The 18,943-nt window shown below is 34.0% G+C and overlaps 1 protein-coding gene across 1 annotated transcript; it reads right to left on the bottom strand.

The window, feature by feature from the left end:
- Window positions 1–14,276: 14,276 nt before the first annotated feature.
- LOC135598168 (probable WRKY transcription factor 46) lies at window positions 14,277–15,731 on the bottom strand. Its single transcript, XM_065091704.1, has 3 exons — window positions 15,383–15,731; window positions 15,179–15,274; window positions 14,277–14,995 (listed from the first exon to the last, which is right to left on the bottom strand). The coding sequence occupies exons 1-3, from the start codon at window positions 15,646–15,648 to the stop codon at window positions 14,434–14,436; spliced, it is 924 nt and encodes a 307-aa protein (XP_064947776.1). The 5' UTR covers window positions 15,649–15,731; the 3' UTR covers window positions 14,277–14,433.
- Window positions 15,732–18,943: the final 3,212 nt, after the last annotated feature.

Consider the following 18,943-nt stretch of genomic DNA (forward strand, 5'->3'; position numbering starts at 1 on the left):
GGAACCTTGTGAAAAATGGCTTTCAAAAGTCTTTTCTTCCAATGAACGATTGGAATGAGTTGGAGAAGAAGACTTTTGCTTTAAATGCTAAGGCTATGAATGCATTATTTTATGCTTTAGATAAAAACGAGTTTAATCGAGTGTCTATTTGTGAAATGACTTTTGATATTTGGTACATACTCGAAATCACTCATGAAAGCACTAGTAGAGTAAAGGAGTCAAAGATAAATCTTTTAGTTCATACTTATGAATTGTTTCGGATGAAGCCAAGCGAAACTATTGTCGACATGTACACCTATTTTATGGATGTTGTCAATAGTTTAAAGGCTCTTGGCAAATGTTTTTCGAACTTTGAACTTGTTAATAAAATCTTGAGATCCCTTCCAAAGAGTTGGGACCCTAAAGTAATGATCATTCAATAGGCCAAGAATTTAAATAACTTTCCTCTCAAAGAAATTATCGGGTCACTAATGACCTATGAGATGACTTGAAACACTTATGAAGAGTTTGAGAATAACCTTCCAAAGAACAGGAAGGATATGACACTAAGAACTCATGAAGACCACTTGAAAGAAAATTCAAGTGATGAGGACTATGATGATGACTTGGCACTCTTGACAAGAAAGTTCAAAAAATTTATAAAAATAAATAAATTTAAAAATGACACTAAAAATAAAGTTGAACCCAAGAAAGAACAAGTTATATGCTACGAATGCAAGAAGCCGGGGCATTTCAAAAGCGAATGTCCCCAAGCAAAGAAGAAGCAACCAAAGAAGAAGAATGCTCTTAAAGCAACTTGGGACGACTCAAGTGCATCCGAAGAAGAGGAGCCAACCAACACAGAGCAAGTTGCTCACTACGCACTAATGACTATTAAAGATGAGGTAAGCAGTTCATTAGATGTAAATTTATCTTTTAATGAATTACTAAGTGCTTTTCATGATTTATTTTATGAATATAAATTAGTTAGTAAAAAATATAAATTGTTGAAAAAAGAGCATGCTTCTCTTGTTAGTGATTTTGATAGATTAAAAATTGAGCATGATGATAGATTAGCTCCTTGGACAAAATGTGATGAATTAGAAACACTTAAAAAGAAGAATTTACAACTACATGAAACCTTAGAAAAATTTGAAATAGGTAGCAAATCCTTAAATAGGATTCTTGCAAGTAAGAATCATGTTCATAGAAGAGATGGAATCGGCTTTGTGAGTAACACTCATACAAATCTAACCATCTTTGTTAAAAGCCCAACTTTATATATTTCATCCCGAAATAAATGTAACTTTTGTTGTAAATTTGGACATGTTGCTTATCAATATCTGTTTAAGATATGTAGTCCACATAAATTGATTTGGGTCCCTAAAGGAACCGTAAAGAACTTCATGTAAAATGATAAGTTAAGTCGATTGATTTTTGAGGTACCTAAAGTCAAATGGGTACTTAAAAATCATCCTTTTTGTAGAAGTGTTTACCATCACAAGCTAAGAGTAAAAGATAGTACCTTAATAGTATATTCTTAAGGCATATGACTAGAGATCAATCTCAATTCTCTAAGCTCACTAGCCTAGACGAAGGGTATGTCACATTCGGAGATAACAATAAGGGTAAAATCATTGGTAAAGGAACTATAGGTAACAAATCCAACTTTTTGATTGAAGATGTATTGTTGGTTGATGGCTTAAAGCATAATCTTTTGAGCATTAGTCAATTGTGTAATAAAGGATACATCATTAGATTTAAATCCAATGCTTGCATTATTGAAAAACCACACAAAAACACATCTATGATTGCCCTAAAACAATATAATATATACACTATTGACATTGATGATCTTTGTAATGAAACGTGTTTTTCGGTTTTGAATGATGATGCTTGGCTTTAGCATAGAAGATTAGGTCATTCTAGCATGAAACTAATCTCTCAAATCTCATCTAAAGAACTTGTAAGAGGTATTCCTAACATCAAGTTCGTTAAAGACAATGTGTGTGATGCATGTCAACTAGGAAAATAAATAAAAAGTAGTTTCAAACCAAAGAATCAAATAAGAACCTCTAGACCATTGCAATTGATCCATATGAATTTATTTGAACCAATTGATACATTAAGCCTAGGAGGTAGCAAATACGCCTTTGTAATTGTGGACAATTATAGTAGATATACTTGGACATATTTCTAGGCACACAAAAGTGATTGCTTTAGGTATTTTTTTAAGTTTTGTAAACTTGTTCAAAATGAAAAAGACTTTATGATTTCATCAATTCAGAGTGATCACGATGGCAAATTTTAAAATCATGATTTTCAAAATTTTTGTGAATCAAATTGATACAACCATAATTTCTCTACTCAGAGAAATCCTCAACAAAATGGAGTAGTAGAAATAAAAAATAGAAATTTACAAGAAATGGCAAGAACCATGTTAAACGAACATAGCCTACCCAAATATTTTTGGGTCGAAGCCATTAATACGACATGCTATATTAAGAATAGAGTTCTAGTAAGGCCATTACTTTTCAAAACTCCTTATGAATTATGGAATAATAAAAAATCCAATGTTTCATATTTTAAAGTTTTTTATTGTAAATGTTTTATCTTGAATGAAAAAGATGCCTTAGGAAAGTTTGATGCAAAATTCGATGAAGAAATTTTTCTTGGCTATTCTTCTATTTCTAAAGCATTTTGTATCTTTAACAAAAAAACTTTGGTTATAGAAGAGTCTATTTATGTTGTCTTGAATGAAGTTTCCAAACTAAAGAAAAATGAGATTGATGATGATCTTAATTTTGATGCTTTGAATTTAAATGAACCCTCTCCTCAAACTAGTAATTTGGATATATCTTCTTCCGAAATATCCTTATCCAAAAAATGGAAGTATGTAGATACTCGTCCTAAGGAGCTAATAATAGAAGACATATCAAAAGGGGTTCAAACTCGTTCTTCTCTTAAAAATTTTTGTGCCAACATCAATTTTCTTTCTCAAATCGAACCTAAATGCATTGACGAGACCTTAAAAGATGATTCATGGGTTATCGCAATACAAGAAGTGTTGAACCAATTTGAGAGAAACAAGGTGTGGAAACTTGTTCCTAGGCCAAATGACCATTTAGTTATTGGTACTAAATGGGTCTTTCGAAACAAGCAAGATGAATTTAGTATCGTGGTTAGAAACAAAGCTAGATTAGTAGCTAAGGGTTTTAACCAAAAAGAATGTATCGATTATGATAAAACCTTCGCTCCTGTGGCAAGATTAGAAGCCATAAGGATGCTCCTTGCCTATGCTAGTAATAATAATTTTAAATTATTTCAAATGGATGTCAAAAGTGCTTTTCTTAATAACTTTATTTCCGAATAAGTTTATGTTGAACAACCTCCCGGATTTGACAATGATAATTTTCTGAATCATATGTTTAAATTAACTAAAGCTCTCTATGGATTAAAAAAAGCCCCAAGGGTCTGGGATGAGAGACTTAACTCCTTTCTTATCCAAAATAATTTCTCTAAAGGCAAGGTCAAAACTACATTATTTATTAAAAATTTTAAAAATAACTTTCTTATTGTTTAAATTTATGTTAATGATATTATTTTTGGTTCTACAAATGAATCTTTATGCGAATCATTTGCCAAGAGTATGAGCCTAGAGTTTGAAATAAGTTTAATGGGGGAACTAAATTTCTTTTTAGGTTTACAATCAAATAACTTAGTGATGGCATTTTTCTTAGTCAAACAAAATATGTATTAGACTTACTAAAATGGTTTAATATGGAAAGTTCAAAGGTTATCGATACTCCTATAAGTACCTCCAATAAGTTAGACATTGACGAAAGTAGAGAAAGCTTTGATCAAAAAGATTATAGGGGTATGATAGGTAGTTTACTATACCTCACTTATACCTCACTACAACTAGACCAAACATCATGTTTATCATAGGACTTTATGATAGGTTTCAATCTAATCCTAAGCTATCTCATCTTAAAGTAGTTAAAAGAATTCTTAGATATCTTCAAGGAACCATTAATCTAGGATTATGGTATCCAAAATCTAAAAACTTTTACCTAATTGCTGATGCTGATGCGGATTTTGCTGGATGTAGAATAGATATAAAAAACACATCCAGAACATGTCAATTTTTAGGTCATGCACTTGTCTCTTGGTCTTCCAAGAAACAAAATTTGGTTGCACTATCGACAACCGAAGCTGAATACATAGCGGCGAGTACATGTTGTGCACAAGTTGTATGGATGAAAAATATATTAGAAGATTCTAAGACTCACCTTAAAAATATTCCCATAAAATATGATAACATTAGTGTAATATGTTTAACAAAAAATCCTATTCAACACTCTAAACCAAACATATTGAAATTATGCATCATTTCATAAGATCATGTTAATAACCATGACATATCTTTAGAGTTTATTGATACGAAATATCAATTAGTCGATATCTTTACAAAACTTTTAAATGAAGAACAATTTGATTTTATTAGAAGAGAGTTAGGGATGTTAAATTATACGAATGCATGAATTTGATGTATATCTTTTCTGAACTTTCTCGATTTTTTTAAAGGATTTCATGAAATTATTTTATTTCGTATCTAAGACCTTTATGAAATCCGAAATATCAATTTACTTGGTATCAAATTTATTTCACACCCTTGCTTTGTCACTTAATAATTCTTGATACACTTAATCACTTCACTCATAGAATTTATTAATAAATGTATCTCTCACGGATTTCACTCTTGTAAATTTTTAATGAGAAACATATTTGATTTATAAAGTTTTATTCATGAATTTCTTTTTCATGTGATGTGATGCTCCTCTCCCATGAATTCTTCCTTATTCTTCTCATGAAAGATGAATTTTATGAATTCCAATGGATATCTTGATCCTTGAAAGATGAATTTGAGTGTGTGATGATAACGTGCAAGAATGGCTATTTGATTTCACATAGATATCTTGATTCTTTTCTTGAATCCATTATCTTTGTTAAAATTGAAATATGATTTAATGAATCTCATTTATTGTTTTAAATTTGACTTGATTCAAATCATTTCATGTATTTGGTTCTTAATGGATTCTTTCCTCTTCTTATTTTTATGACAAAAAGAAACAAGAAACTTACACATCTAAAAGAAGAACCAAAAAGTCCTTAAGTAAAAATATTAGTTTATCCAAAAAGGTTATCATGCAAAGTTTTTGCTTACCTTCCTTTATGGCTTAGATAAATTGGTATGAAACTTGCTTAATTTTGTTTACCACACTTGCATTGTTGAATGATTCTCCTTTTTGTTGATGACAAAGGGGGAGAAATGATACCAAAATATGGTAAATTAATAACAAATTGGCATTGTAAATGTATGCAATGTATCTTATCGTAAATGTTTATATCTTATCATAAATACTTGTATGTTTTGTAAATACTTGAAATATAATTGGAATCGTCAAATTCATCGCAACACATCACAAATGCTTAAAACATATCAAAATGTATTTCATATGCATTGTAGATACTTGAAATGTTTCATGAATGCTTGATAATTGTCTATCATTATGATAAGGCATCATGAGCTTAACTTGCTATTTACAAATGATATCATGCCTCGGAACGATGAATTGCTATCTTTTATCAAGAATTGTCATCTTACTAAATTTCATATTTGAAATTCGTATCATACTTGAAAATGATGATTGTCTATCATTATTGGACTTGAAAATAGATGTCAAGCCTTGACATCATTTCTTTATAAATACGTGGTATCGTATTTTAAATTAGTAAATCATGATAAGTATTATGATGTGCATGTTGATAAGTTTAAATGAATATAACTTATCGGTTTGATGCTTGAATTCAAAGGCCTTAAATTCAAAAGTATCTTTTCTCAAGTATGGAATATAGATAGGGGGAGTTAAGGTTAACTCCGTTATTAATTGATTGTCATCATAAAAAAGGGAGAGATTGTTGAATCTTAGATTTTGATAAAGAAATCAATTGGTAAAGTATTTGATCTAATCTATATGTTAAGAAAAGTGTATAGGATTAGCTACAATAGTAATAAGGCATAAAGTAGATATTGGACCGGAGTCAAGATCGAGATTTTGTTAGGAGTTCGAGAGTTCAACGGAAGTCCGAATGTTCATCGGAAGTTCTGTCGGAATTGACCGAGAAGTCCAGGAGCTTGCCAAAGAATCTCGTCGGAACTCGCCAAGAAGATCATTGTAAAGTCCAAGAGCTTACCAAGAGTCTGCTGGAACATTGCCGAGAGATTATCGGAAGTTCGCTGGAAGATCGCCAGAAGCTCACCGGAAGAACAATTGACGTACCAGAGCAAGACTACCTAGTTAATGTCTTAAATTATCGTAGTTAGACCCTAAGTTGGTTAGGATTGGGAGGTAATCCCACTAACTCAATTAGAGGCCAACTGGGCCCTTAACAAGGCTGAAGTGGGCCAATTGAACAGCCTATTCAGCACCTGAAGTCATGGCCAGTGGTAGCATCGTCAGGTGACTCGGTCTCCCAAGTGGTCTGGGCGGTGGTACCACTAGCAATTAATGCTACAAGCGGTGGTACCGCCCCTATCAAGCAGTGGTACCACCCAATGTCAGTTTGCAAGTGGTAGTACTACCCAATAATTGCGGTGGTACATCCAGTATCCCAAAATTCGGGGAAGTGAAACATTTTGGCTCCAATTCTGAAGTCATTAGGGCATATAAATACCCCACCCTTTTCTACATAAAAGGGCACGAAAGTATGAATAATATATTGAGATTTTGGGATGTTAAAAGTTTTGTAAAAGTGAAAAGAGTCCTCCTCCTCCCTTTCTAGTATTGTGATCATTCAAGAGAGGTGTATGTTGAATCTCGTATTTTGATGATGAAACTACTTGATATATGTTTATGATTTAATCTGCGTTTTGAGTGATGCAGGATGCCTCAATCAGGATGAGACAATTAAAGCAGGAAAATCATGTTGTGCCGGAGGAACATGTCAGAAGATTGGACGTCGGGCCGGTAGATCGGTCGACGTATTGACAGAAGGCTTCGGGCCGTGGACTCGGGCATCGGGCCAAGAAGAGCGGGTATTGTGCCAAGGATATCGGAGTTACGGAGTCAACTGGCCGATTGGGCAATAGGCTGCAGGAAAGGACGATGCGCCGAAGAATCGGACGAAGCGTCGAGGGACCAATGACATGCCGGACAACTTGGTTAATTGCTTAGGATTAATTGTCTCGATCAAAGTTTTTGTTTTGAGTGTGCAGGATTAACTACGATGAAAGTAAGACATGCAGCAGGAGTTACGCCGGAGTCATGACAATGATCACGTTGGGAGTTCGAGAGCTCGACGGAAGTTCGGACAGTCGTCGGAGGTTCTAAGGGAACAAATCCGAGAAGTCCAGAAGCTTGCCAAAGGAGCTCGTCCGAACTTGCCAAGTGGATCGTCGCAAGTCCAGGAGTTTGCCGGAAGTCCGCAGGAGGATCACCAAGGGTTCGTCGGATGATCGACGGAAGTTCGCCGGAAACTTGCCGGAAGAAGCGATTGACGCACCGGAGCAAACTGCAGAATATGTCTTAGGAAATAATCGTTGTTAGCACATTGATTAAGTTAGAAATGGGAGGTGATCCCATTAGCTTAATCTTGGGGCAATTGGGCCCCTGAAAGAATCAAATTGGGCCGAATGGATTAACCCATTCGGACCCTGATTGCTGTGGGAGGTGCAACCGCCCAAGCTAGGAGGTAGCACCGCCCAGACTATGTCTCCCAGTAAGACCGGGCGGTGCAACCGCCCTAGCCAAGAGGTGGCACTGCCCCGGGCTCAGTCTCCGAGCGAGACTGGGCGGTGCAACCTCTTCTGTCAAGAGGTAGCACCGCCAGAGCTCAGTCTTCGAGCTCTGCCAAGCGGTGCAACCTCTCCAGTCAGGCGATGCAACCGCCTGAGCTCGGTCTTTGAGCTCTGGCAGAGAGGTGCAACCGCCCCTGACAGAGGTAGCACCGCCCAGAGGCTCAGTCTTTGAGCTCTGCCAGGCGGTGCAACCGCCCCAGTTAGGAGGTGCAACCGCCTGATCCCGGAATTCCGGGATTTGATCGTTTTGAGCTCCAAATTTGAACTGGGTTGGGGCCTATAAATACCCCACCCATTCAGCACTGAAAAGATACAGACTTACACCGAATTCTTGATCTTTTCTGTGATTCGAAGAGCTCAAATTTGTGTAAAGTCCAAAAAGTTCTCCTCTTTCTGTTCTTCAAGTCTTGAGTTGTAAAGAGAGGAGAGAAAGGTTCTGTAAGGGTTGTCTCCTGAGCCCGTCAAAAGGAGTGAAACTGTAAAAGGGCAGTTGGCCTTCGCCTATTGAAGGAAGGCCTCTAGTTGACGTCGGTGGAGGAAGCCAAAAGTGGAGTAGGTCAAGACTGATCGAACCACTCTAAATCTCTGGTTTGCTTTTATTTTGAGCACTTTATCATTACTGCAAACCTCCTACATAGCTACTGCTCTCTGCGCTTTTCGAACAAGTTTCTAAGTTCTGATCTTTCCGAATCTACATTTAGACGTAAATCGGTGTTTTCGTATGATCTTTACATTGCAGTTTACATTTACGTTTTGATTCTATTTATAACTGCAAACTGTCTTCTGCGCTTTTACGAACGAGTTTCTTTGCAGTTTAGGTTTACGTTTTGATTCCATTTATAACTACAAATTGCCTTCTACGCTTTTACGAACAAGTGTCTAAGTTCAGATCTTTCCGAATCTGAGCTTAGACGTAAACTGCGCTTAGACGAAAACTGTGTTTAGACGTAAACTGCGCTTAGACGCAATCTGCGCTTAGACGCAAACTGCGCTTAGATGCAATCTGAGCTTAGACGCAATCTGCATTTAGACGCAAACTGCATTTAGACGCAAACTGCATTTAGACGCAAACTGCGCTTAGACGCAAACTGTGTTTAGACGTAAACTGCACTTAATCATAAGTAATCTTAGAATCGACTTTTGCATCAAAATAGTTTTTATCGAACGAACGCAGCTTTCGTTTTTAATCGCTGAAAGATTTCCGCTGCACTAATTCACCCCCCCCCCCCCCTCTTAGTGCTCTCGATCCTAACAGTGTAAGACTTGTAAGGGTTATCTCCTAAACCGATGAAAAGGAGAAAGCACTGTAAAGAGGTGGTTGGTCTTTCGCCTATTGAAGGAAGACTATTAGTGGATGTTGGTGATCTTGACGGAGGAAGAATCAAAAGTGTATGTAGGTAACACCGACTGAACCACTATAAATTCTGATTTGCATTTCTATTATTGTCATTTACATACTTTGCAATTGCTTCACTTTCTCCTTACTTGGCTTTCACTACCCTTACGAACAAACACGCTTTCAAGCAATCTTCCGAGATCAATTTTTTAACGTACGAAGTTTCTTTTTAAACTGACATTTTTTATCTACTACACTAATTCAGCCCCCCTCTTAATGCTGACTCGATCATAACAAAGATTTCAACCAAGAAGAAGGTTTAAACTATAAAGAAACCTTCGATCCTTTGGTAAGACTTGAAAGATACTCCTTGCCTATGCATATTTTAAAAATTTTAAGTTATTTCATATGGATGTCAAAAGTATTTTTCTTAATGGTTTTATTTCCGAAGAAGTTTATGTTGAGCAACTACATAGATTTGATAATGTTCTTTTTTCAAACTATATTTATAAGTTATCTAATGCTCTCTATGTGTTGAAGCAAGCCATAGGGTTTGGTACGAGAGGTTTAGTTCTTTTCTTATTCAAAATAATTTTTCAAAAGGCAAGGTCGATACCACACTACTTATTAAATATTTTAAAAATAATTTTTTTATTATTCAAATTTATATTGATGATATTATTTTTGGTTTGAAATGAATTTAATAGGTGAATTGATATTTTTCTTAGGATGTAAATTAAGTAACTAAGTAATGAAACTTTTATTAGACAAACTAAGTATACTTTAGATCTACTAAAATGTTTTCACTTGAATAGTGCTAAGGTCATTAACACAACGATGAGTATTTCTACCAAATTAGATATGGACAATGAAGGAGAATGCCTTGATTAAAAGACTTATAAGGGTATGATAGATAGTTTATTATATTTTATTATAACTTGACCTAGTATAATGTTTAGTGTTGGGTTTTATACAAGATTTCAATACAATCCTAAACAATCTCTTATAAAGTAGTTAAAATTATTTTTAGATACTTAAAAGAAACTCTTAATCTAGGATTATGATATTCAAAATCTAAAAATTTTGATTTAATTGTATATGCTGATGCTAACTTTGTAGGATATAGAATAAATAGAAAAGTATCTCTGTAACATATTAGTTTTTAGGTCATGCACTTATTTCTTAATCTTCTAAGAAATAAAATTTTGTTGCATTATCTACAATCGAGGTTGAATATGTAGCGATAAGTGCATGATGTGCACAAGTAATTTGGATGAAGAATACCTTCAATGATTATGGACTTTACCTGAAAAATATCCCTATAAAATAACTTGCATATAATTTGTTTAACAAAGAATGCTATTCAAACTAAAAACATTAAAATTATATATCATTTTATTAGGGATCATGTTAATCATCATGATATATCTTTAGATTTTATTAACACAAAATATCAATTAGCAGATATTTTTACTAAACCATTGAATAAGGAATAATTCGATTTTATTAGAAGAGAATTTAGGTACGTTGAATCTTTCAAATGCACATATGAATTTTCTTTTGGAGAGATTCATTCAAATGGATCATTATCTTGATTTCTCATTGTTTATGTATTCATGACTTGTATACCCTATCATCAAATTGATCTCTCATGACTTGAACTTATTTTTTTTATGTGATATCAAAATAGTTGTACAATTGACATATTGAATTAAATGAAGAGAAATAGCTTCATGAATCTATAATATCCTCATATTCTTTTTGATGATGACAAAAGGGGAGAGAGAAGTAATAGCTTGCATATTTCGTACATTTCAAAGAGAAGTAAAAACTTGCACATTTCTCCTTGACAAAGGAGGAGAAGTTGATTGCACTCTTTGATGATATGAAAAAATTATGTTGTTTTAACTTATGATGACGATGTTTTGTGTAATTATTATTTTGACATATTAACTAAAATGATGCAAGTCACTATGATTTATAATTGAAATTGTTTCAACTTGAATTTAAAAACTAGCATGAAAAGGTTATCATTCTTTTTTTAATTCGAGTTTATTATATTTCAAAATAGCATTTAGACAAGAGAAGTCTGGTTAAAGCTCCCTCATCAATTGGTTGTCATTACCAAAAAGGGAGAGATTATTAAATCCTGAATTTTGATGATAAAATTAGCTAATGAGTTTATGGACTAATAAGCATTTGAGATAAGTGATGTAGGAGAAACTTCGATCATGGAAAGATAAATCATTGAAGCAGGAGAATCAGATATTGGGCTAGAGAGTATCATGTCAAAGTTTGGGCATCGGGCTGGAAGGATCGGGCATTACGCTAAGAAGATCGAATATTGTGGGAGGTCAATATGTCGATGGATCGGGCAATATGCTGAAAGAAAGGATGATGTGCCTAAGGTTCGGATGAAGTGTCGAATGAACAGATGATATGCTGGACAACGTAGACTTCATGATTGTAATTGTTAAGTCTTGATCGAAGTCGTTTAGAGTCTAATTGAATTTGTTTTAGGCCGTAACCATGCCAATTTGATTAGGAGCTTATGGGCCTGAAACAGGACTAAATTGGGCCTATTGAAAGGCAAATTCAGTAACCTAGAGTTGGGTTGGACGGTAGTATCGCTTAGATAGGTGGTGGTACCGCCAAAGCCCGGGTTCTCAAACTATCAAGCGATGGTACTATCTAGGCAAATGGTGGCACCCCTCAAGCAGGCGATGGTATCACTAGACTATTAAGCGGTAGTACCACCCAAGTAGGTAGTAGTACTACCAAAGTCCTGGTTCCCAAGCTTTATCAAGTGGTAGTACCGCTCAGCATAGGCGATAGTACCGCTAGTACCACAAAAACCTAGGGATTTAAATTTTTGGCTCTATTTTTGAAATCATTTGGGGTCTATAAATACCTCACTCATGATTGCTTGACAAAGTAAGAAAAAAATATGAAAACTTATGATTTTAAGTGTATAAACTCTCTTGAAAAGTGTTGAGTCTCTTCCTCCTTGAATTTAGAAGTTATCCAAGGGAGATGTAAGGTCTTCTTGTAAAAGAGAGATGTGAAGTTCTCTCCTAAGCTTGTGAAAAGGAGAAAGAGTTATAACAAGGGTAGTTGATCTTTGTCTATTAAATAGAAGATCATTAATGAAAATCGATAGCCTCGAGGGTAGAGGAATCAAGAGTGGACGTAGGTCGGGATGACCAAACTATTATAAATTTGGTTTATATTTTATATATATATTTTTTATTATTACTAACTGATTTAATTGCTCACTACCCTTACTCATATTTTAAGTTAAATACATTTCTAATATATATATATATATATATATTTATATTTATATTTATATTTATATTTTTTATAATTTTTTCACATTTTGCATGAGTAGTGGGAGGTCACAAGTTACTTTTCTGATGGAATTATTTCATTGATGTGAGACATATAAAAGTATGATACCTTTATCTTGATAATATTATTCTTAGGACAAAATGAGTTTGGTAGTTATATATATTTTTTATTATCTTTTTCTTCTCTCTTTTCGATTCCTTTATTTGATTTAATGTGAAACTCTTATTGTCTTGGAAGGACTTGGGTTAACTAATGGTAGACAAATTCGATGATCATGATTGACATATTGATGAAGAACTCTCCGTTTAATTGGCCTATGATGAATGCCATTTGAAATATTATATTCTTACTTAGAAATTTATAGAGATTTAAGTTTTTTTATGTGTTGAGAGATGACAATCAAGCAGCAAACTGGTTGGTTCTTTATGCAAGAAAGAGCAAATTGTCTGATTTTTGTTCACTATAAAGCCAACACTCATAGTTGTACTCCTTTTGTCCTAATATATTTTTTTGAATCTTTTCTTGTAAAAAAATGGTAATACTTTTAGTATTTAATAAATCATAAAACTGTTTTAAAATTCCTATATATTTGATCATAGATTTAGGATATATATGGAAACATATTTGAAATGTGCATTGCACATTTCAAATTTGAATTAATGTTTGATATTTTTTTTAAATCACATTTAACTTGGATTCTACCTCAGGTTAGAATTAACATTTTAGTATATATGGGATACTAATATAATTTTTAAAATCTTAAAATAAATTATATTTTCTAAAATCACAAGATTACCAACATGATTTAGTGAAAAATCAATATGATTTTTATCTTTTATAAGGTGAAATTTTATTTATTTATTTTAAATATTATTTTATATTTATTTATGTGATTATATTTTTATTTATTATATATTTGAACAGTATGAAATCTTGTATGATTACATACATTTATTTATTTAAATAAAAATAAATATTCAATTTAGAATAAATATTAAAAATATTGATAGGATAAATTGGTCATATAATATTTAATAAAATTTTAAAATATAATTTTATCAAATAATACTTATGTCAATGCACATTTAAGATATAGATTTTATATATTATTTCACCAAACACTCAAAATATACTGTAATAATAAAATCACTCAAGCTCCTTTTTCTAAATAGATATTAAAAATATAAATATATTTCTAAATGCAATCTTAATCACCCTAAATTTACAACATCTGATAAGAAACCCAGAAACGACTAATTATGACAACATGATAATATTTTTTTGCTTTCTCTAAATACGATAATGCTACTCATATTCTTCTTCTAGTTTTCTCAATTATGCTGCAGAAAATATAGCTATTTCATAATTTCCTCTAAGATTATTCAAGATACTTGTTTTCTATCTTCACTTAAAATATCTATGCAAAAAAAAAGGGTTCCATTTTTTATTATAGTGTTCTCTTATCTAATTGTAGTGCTCTCTTATCTTCTCCTTTGTCAGACAAAAAAAAAAAAAAGAAAAATCTTTTATACCCCTCTCTTGTTGTGAGCTACTTAGAAGATTATTAGTAGAAAAATGGATGAGTTCTTCTTCTTCTTCTTCTTCCTTTTTGTTAAATCTTGGTTCCTTTTTATAATTTGGCAATTTCTATTTGCTTACCATAGTTTGTCATCTAATTAGGTGTTTAATGGTTTCAATCTGATATGTTTGGAGTCTGATGTACTATTTTATTTTATCAGAATAATAATATAATAGTCATGAATTGCCACCTAAAATATACCAACTTTAACTTAAGTTTAACACTAGAATACTCACACAACAAAATCACAAATATTGGAATAGCAATTTGACCCCCTCCCTCTCTATCTCTCTCTCTCTCTCTAAGTCTCTTTCTCATGATAACCTCTTAACTTATCGCAGAATTATAGGATAAATCAATGTCATCAAGATCAGATCGCAACAAGTCAATGTCGAAACCGAGTGATCTTAGTGAGCCTTCGTCGTCAACGTCATGAACAGCCGACAAGCTTGACTGTAGTGTTTCCATGGATTCAAGGAACGTTAGATCTGGCGATGCAACCTTGCTTGATGAAGTGACTACAGCCGACAAGCTTGACTCTAGTGTTTCCTCACCCTGCCATCTAATGGTTCCTTCATCGACACTTTTCCTCGTAGTATTCATGCCGGAGAAACGATCTTCTGAATCAAATCGAAGCGAGAATGAGTGAGCTGGTGGAGTTGCTGTTGCTGTAAGCTTCAAGGGGAAGGAAGGGTTGCAGGTGTATTCTCGACAGCCCTGCAGTTGCAGCTGTTCTAGTGGTTGGCAGCCACGCAGCACCATAGATTTGCATGTGTGTTCTCCCTTGTAGATGACGAGAAACAACGAAGGGACGCCACAGTCCTGTTGTTGCACATGCTTCTTCGCTTCACATCTTTGATCCTTGCTGTAGGTGCACCTGTAGTAGCCCCTGTAGAACAACAAGCTGTGAAGGTTGTACGTAGGATGCCAAATACAGCTGATTGATCAAGAATAAAAAGATAAAGAAGATAATATCTATACCCCTAATTAGTTAGCTTTGACAGGTTTAATAGAATGATTCCCACATGTCTCAGTTACAGGATATATAATTTGGATAATTGATGCCACAAACCTCGGAAAGATGCAGCCAGCGATGGTCTTTTCCCCATATTTTCTCCATTGGTGTCCATCATTAAAAGGTGCAGCTGTTACCTCTTGTCGCACGTAGCTGTTGATAGGAAACAAAGAAGGAAAAGGGAGCATATGAAATCACCTTTCAATCAGTAGAAATGTTTCTTAAATACATTTGTATGATTGCTCAGTAAGAAGAACTTACTTTCTTCTTGAATCTCTTCGGATAAGAACATCATGCGGAGCGACGTTTCGACTTCCAGACTTGATCCTGACATTGGTTCTCCGGGACTTCAACATGGAGAGAGTGGCATTGCAGGCCTGCAGTAGCTCCTCGGAGAGCACTCCGGCCGACTCCTTCGCCGTGTCACTGCAGTCGCCAAGCTCAACAAGGGACTGAAGCTTTGTTGTGAGCTCAGACGCTCGTTCCATCTCCCGGATCGCGGAGCCGAGGAGTACTGAACTCTCCATAGGATGTTTCTGATCCGTCTCTTCTGCTCCACCAAAGGTTTCCTTGATTCAGGACCTGGCATCTCTTCATGGATAGATATAGATTGGTCTACCTTGAATGGCTCCGGTTGATTAATTGGAAGCTTGTGCCACAAGTTGAAATGTTCTGATACCGTAATTCCTTGTAGTTTTGGCAGTATCTGAATGACTTTGTTTAAGTCTTATATAATGTTGATTCCGGTCAAATTTAATTACTTTAGGATTGTTAAGATGAGATTTTAATAAATATGTAATACCTAATCTAGATGGGATTAAGATGATTTCCAATACTAAAGATAAATCTAGACTATAAATTGGAATGTGATCTGCTCTTATGATGCTTAGCATCAGCTTGGTCTATTCTGTCATCATCACTGATCCACTGTTATCTAAATGAGAAAGAAGCAATGCTGATTCAAATAGATTGAGGATGATGAATTTTTATTTTCTGATGAGAGATATCGAAAACTTTTTGACAATAATTTAAGAGGAAGAATTTTTTTTATTTTGAAAGGACAAAACTATAATTAAAGATATTAACATTATGGAGGAGTGTCAAAGATAATATTAATGATTAAATTAATTTATATTTACCAAGATAAAATTTTAATTGATTTAGGATGACTAATTTAAATAAACTTATGATGGGTCCTAATATATTTAGTCTCCACTATAAATAAGGGTATGGCTTCCTTTTATGAGAGCACAATTTTTTTTAATGATTTTTTTTAAAGTTATTTTGCTTCATATATATATATATATATATATATATATATATATATATATATCATCAAATTCAAATTCAAATTCATCATGTAATGAATGGATCTGCAAGTGAGGAGGCAGAGATTGATGAATGAGAAGGAAATTAATTGCATAACAGTGCTGAAGAAAATTAGCTTTGGCTGAGGACAGACATAACAATGTGAAGCGGGACATAATTAGACTGAGAAGTCATGGTTGACAAAAGCGAACTAATTCACATGTCAGATCCTATCGAACTTTTATCATCATTATCCTTTTCCTTGTCAATGTTACAGTGATCGCCATCGATGTCATCAGTTTGTGACTTGGACTTTATCTAGAAGCAGATTGACAAAGAGGTGGTGGATTCATACTACAAAATGCAGATTACGCAAGAACATGTGCATTTTCTCTGTAGCAATGAGAGAGAGTTAGATTTGATCATCGATCCACATTACTGAGACGAGTCAATCCGATCCAATTTTATGAGAGTTATCATGTTACGAGAATTGAATTTATCATGTTTGTGCATTTTTCCTGTAGCAATTTTAGGATCAAAATTGGTCAGCCATCCATATTACTGGACCTGACCTAATTTCTAAGAACAATCGTGATCCGAGAATTATATTTTCGTTGGGTGGATATTTTTTTTAGGATGAGTCCCTTTAAAATGAGCCTTCAATATGTGTCCGACATCATCGCTCTGACCGACCATAATAAGATACTGAGAAATCTGAGAGAGATTTCTAATTCAACAGCTCGAATTGGCTCGAAGGTTTATCCATGGAAATGTCAATTATAGAAAGAGACAAGTTTTTTCTTTTAAAGAATTATTTGTTTAGTAACTTTCCCTAAGCCAACGTCAATACGTAGGCTAAACCTATGTAGACTCGGTTTAGGAGAACCAAGTATATATAATATGGATCAATTAGATAATTGCAATGGAGGACATGTAGAAACTTAATAGAAGAAAATTTGGATATGAATAACTTAGGGTTATGTATTTGAAATTCAAATTATCTTAATTTTAAAATATAAGAGTTTGAATATGAAAATAGCAATAAATTTATTCATACCATAATACATTTGTGATTTTTTTTTCTTCCAAAAGAAGCAGAAAATACATTGTCCTATAAGCAAGATTATTATATAGAAAAAGACAAGTGAACAATTGCTTCGTTTGGTTCCTTTGATTTCTCGTCTCTGTGAGATTTTCTTCATCAGTTTTTTCTATCAAAAGGGAGAAAATGTTCTATTTCTTCTTGTATTAGAAAAAAATATTGTACTCTCGTGAATACCTTGTAACTGCCCATAAATGTTCTCCTCAACCAAGGTTTTACCATGCTCGATCTTGGTATTATTATTCTAATTGATTTTGTTGAATTTTAATGATAAATTAATTGATAAATTTATTGGACTAATATAATCTTGAAAAGATAGACGACTCAAAAATATATTTCGATCGTGGACTTAAACCATTACTGAATGGGCCTTCCAGTAGACCCAAATTAGTCCAAATTCAAGCCCAATGCGCTCCTAATTGAGTTAGTATGGTTATACCCAAAGCTAACTCAATTAAATATAAACTATAACACTCAAGATATAAACAATTATAAGACAAGAAATCTATGTTGTTCGGCATGTAATTCCCGGTGTATCGTGCTTTCCTTTGGTAAAATGCTCGATCATTCGGTATGTTGACTCCCACAATATCCAATCTTGGCGCAATATATGATTCTTCCAGCTCGATACCCGGTCTTTGACTCCGGCCCAACATCTGATTCTTCTGCTTCAATCGTTTTCCCTTTTCATGATCGAAGTTAGTCCCACGTCACTTTTCTCAAAATGCAGATTAGAACGTAAACTCATCAATTTATTTCATCATCAAAATTTGAGATTTAATAGCTTCAAGCCCAATAATTTTCTTGACAAGTTAGCATTGTTTCGACTCAATATCAACTCAAATTGATAAAAAATGACCTCGATCAAGACTTTGATAAATCAACCACATATCTAGCATATTTATGAAGCTTTCAACATGTTATATGCCCTTCCGGTCTATTGTTTGATTTTTTGGTATTTTTCAATAGATTCTAAACTTTGGGTTGATCTCTTTAGGGGATCGACCTCCTTGAAACTTTATAGGGGTTCCTCCCTCTAAGTTGCTGCTCAAAGGCTGTAGAAAAGATTCATCTATTGCTTGTGAAAAGAGAAGGAATACATTGCTATTTATAGGGCTTCTAAACCCTAACTCCTAATAAGACTCCTACTCAAGACTCTTCTAACCAACTCCTAATAGAACTCCTACTCAAGACTCTTATTCCTTTACAACTCCTAATTCTTCTCTAAGAAACAACCTCCTAACCCTAGTCGGCCTCTTTACCTCTTTAATAGGGGTCGGCTTAGGTAGGTTTTACATGAATGTCCCTCTCGATTAGGACTCTCCTAGCTAGAGTCCTAACTGACCCGCCTCTTCAAATCAGCCTTGTCCTCGAGGCTGACAATTCATGAATTCTGGGAATTTGATCTTCAA

This window comes from Musa acuminata, chromosome BXJ2-1, assembly GCF_036884655.1.
Source record: "Musa acuminata AAA Group cultivar baxijiao chromosome BXJ2-1, Cavendish_Baxijiao_AAA, whole genome shotgun sequence".
Classification (NCBI taxonomy): domain Eukaryota; kingdom Viridiplantae; phylum Streptophyta; class Magnoliopsida; order Zingiberales; family Musaceae; genus Musa; species Musa acuminata.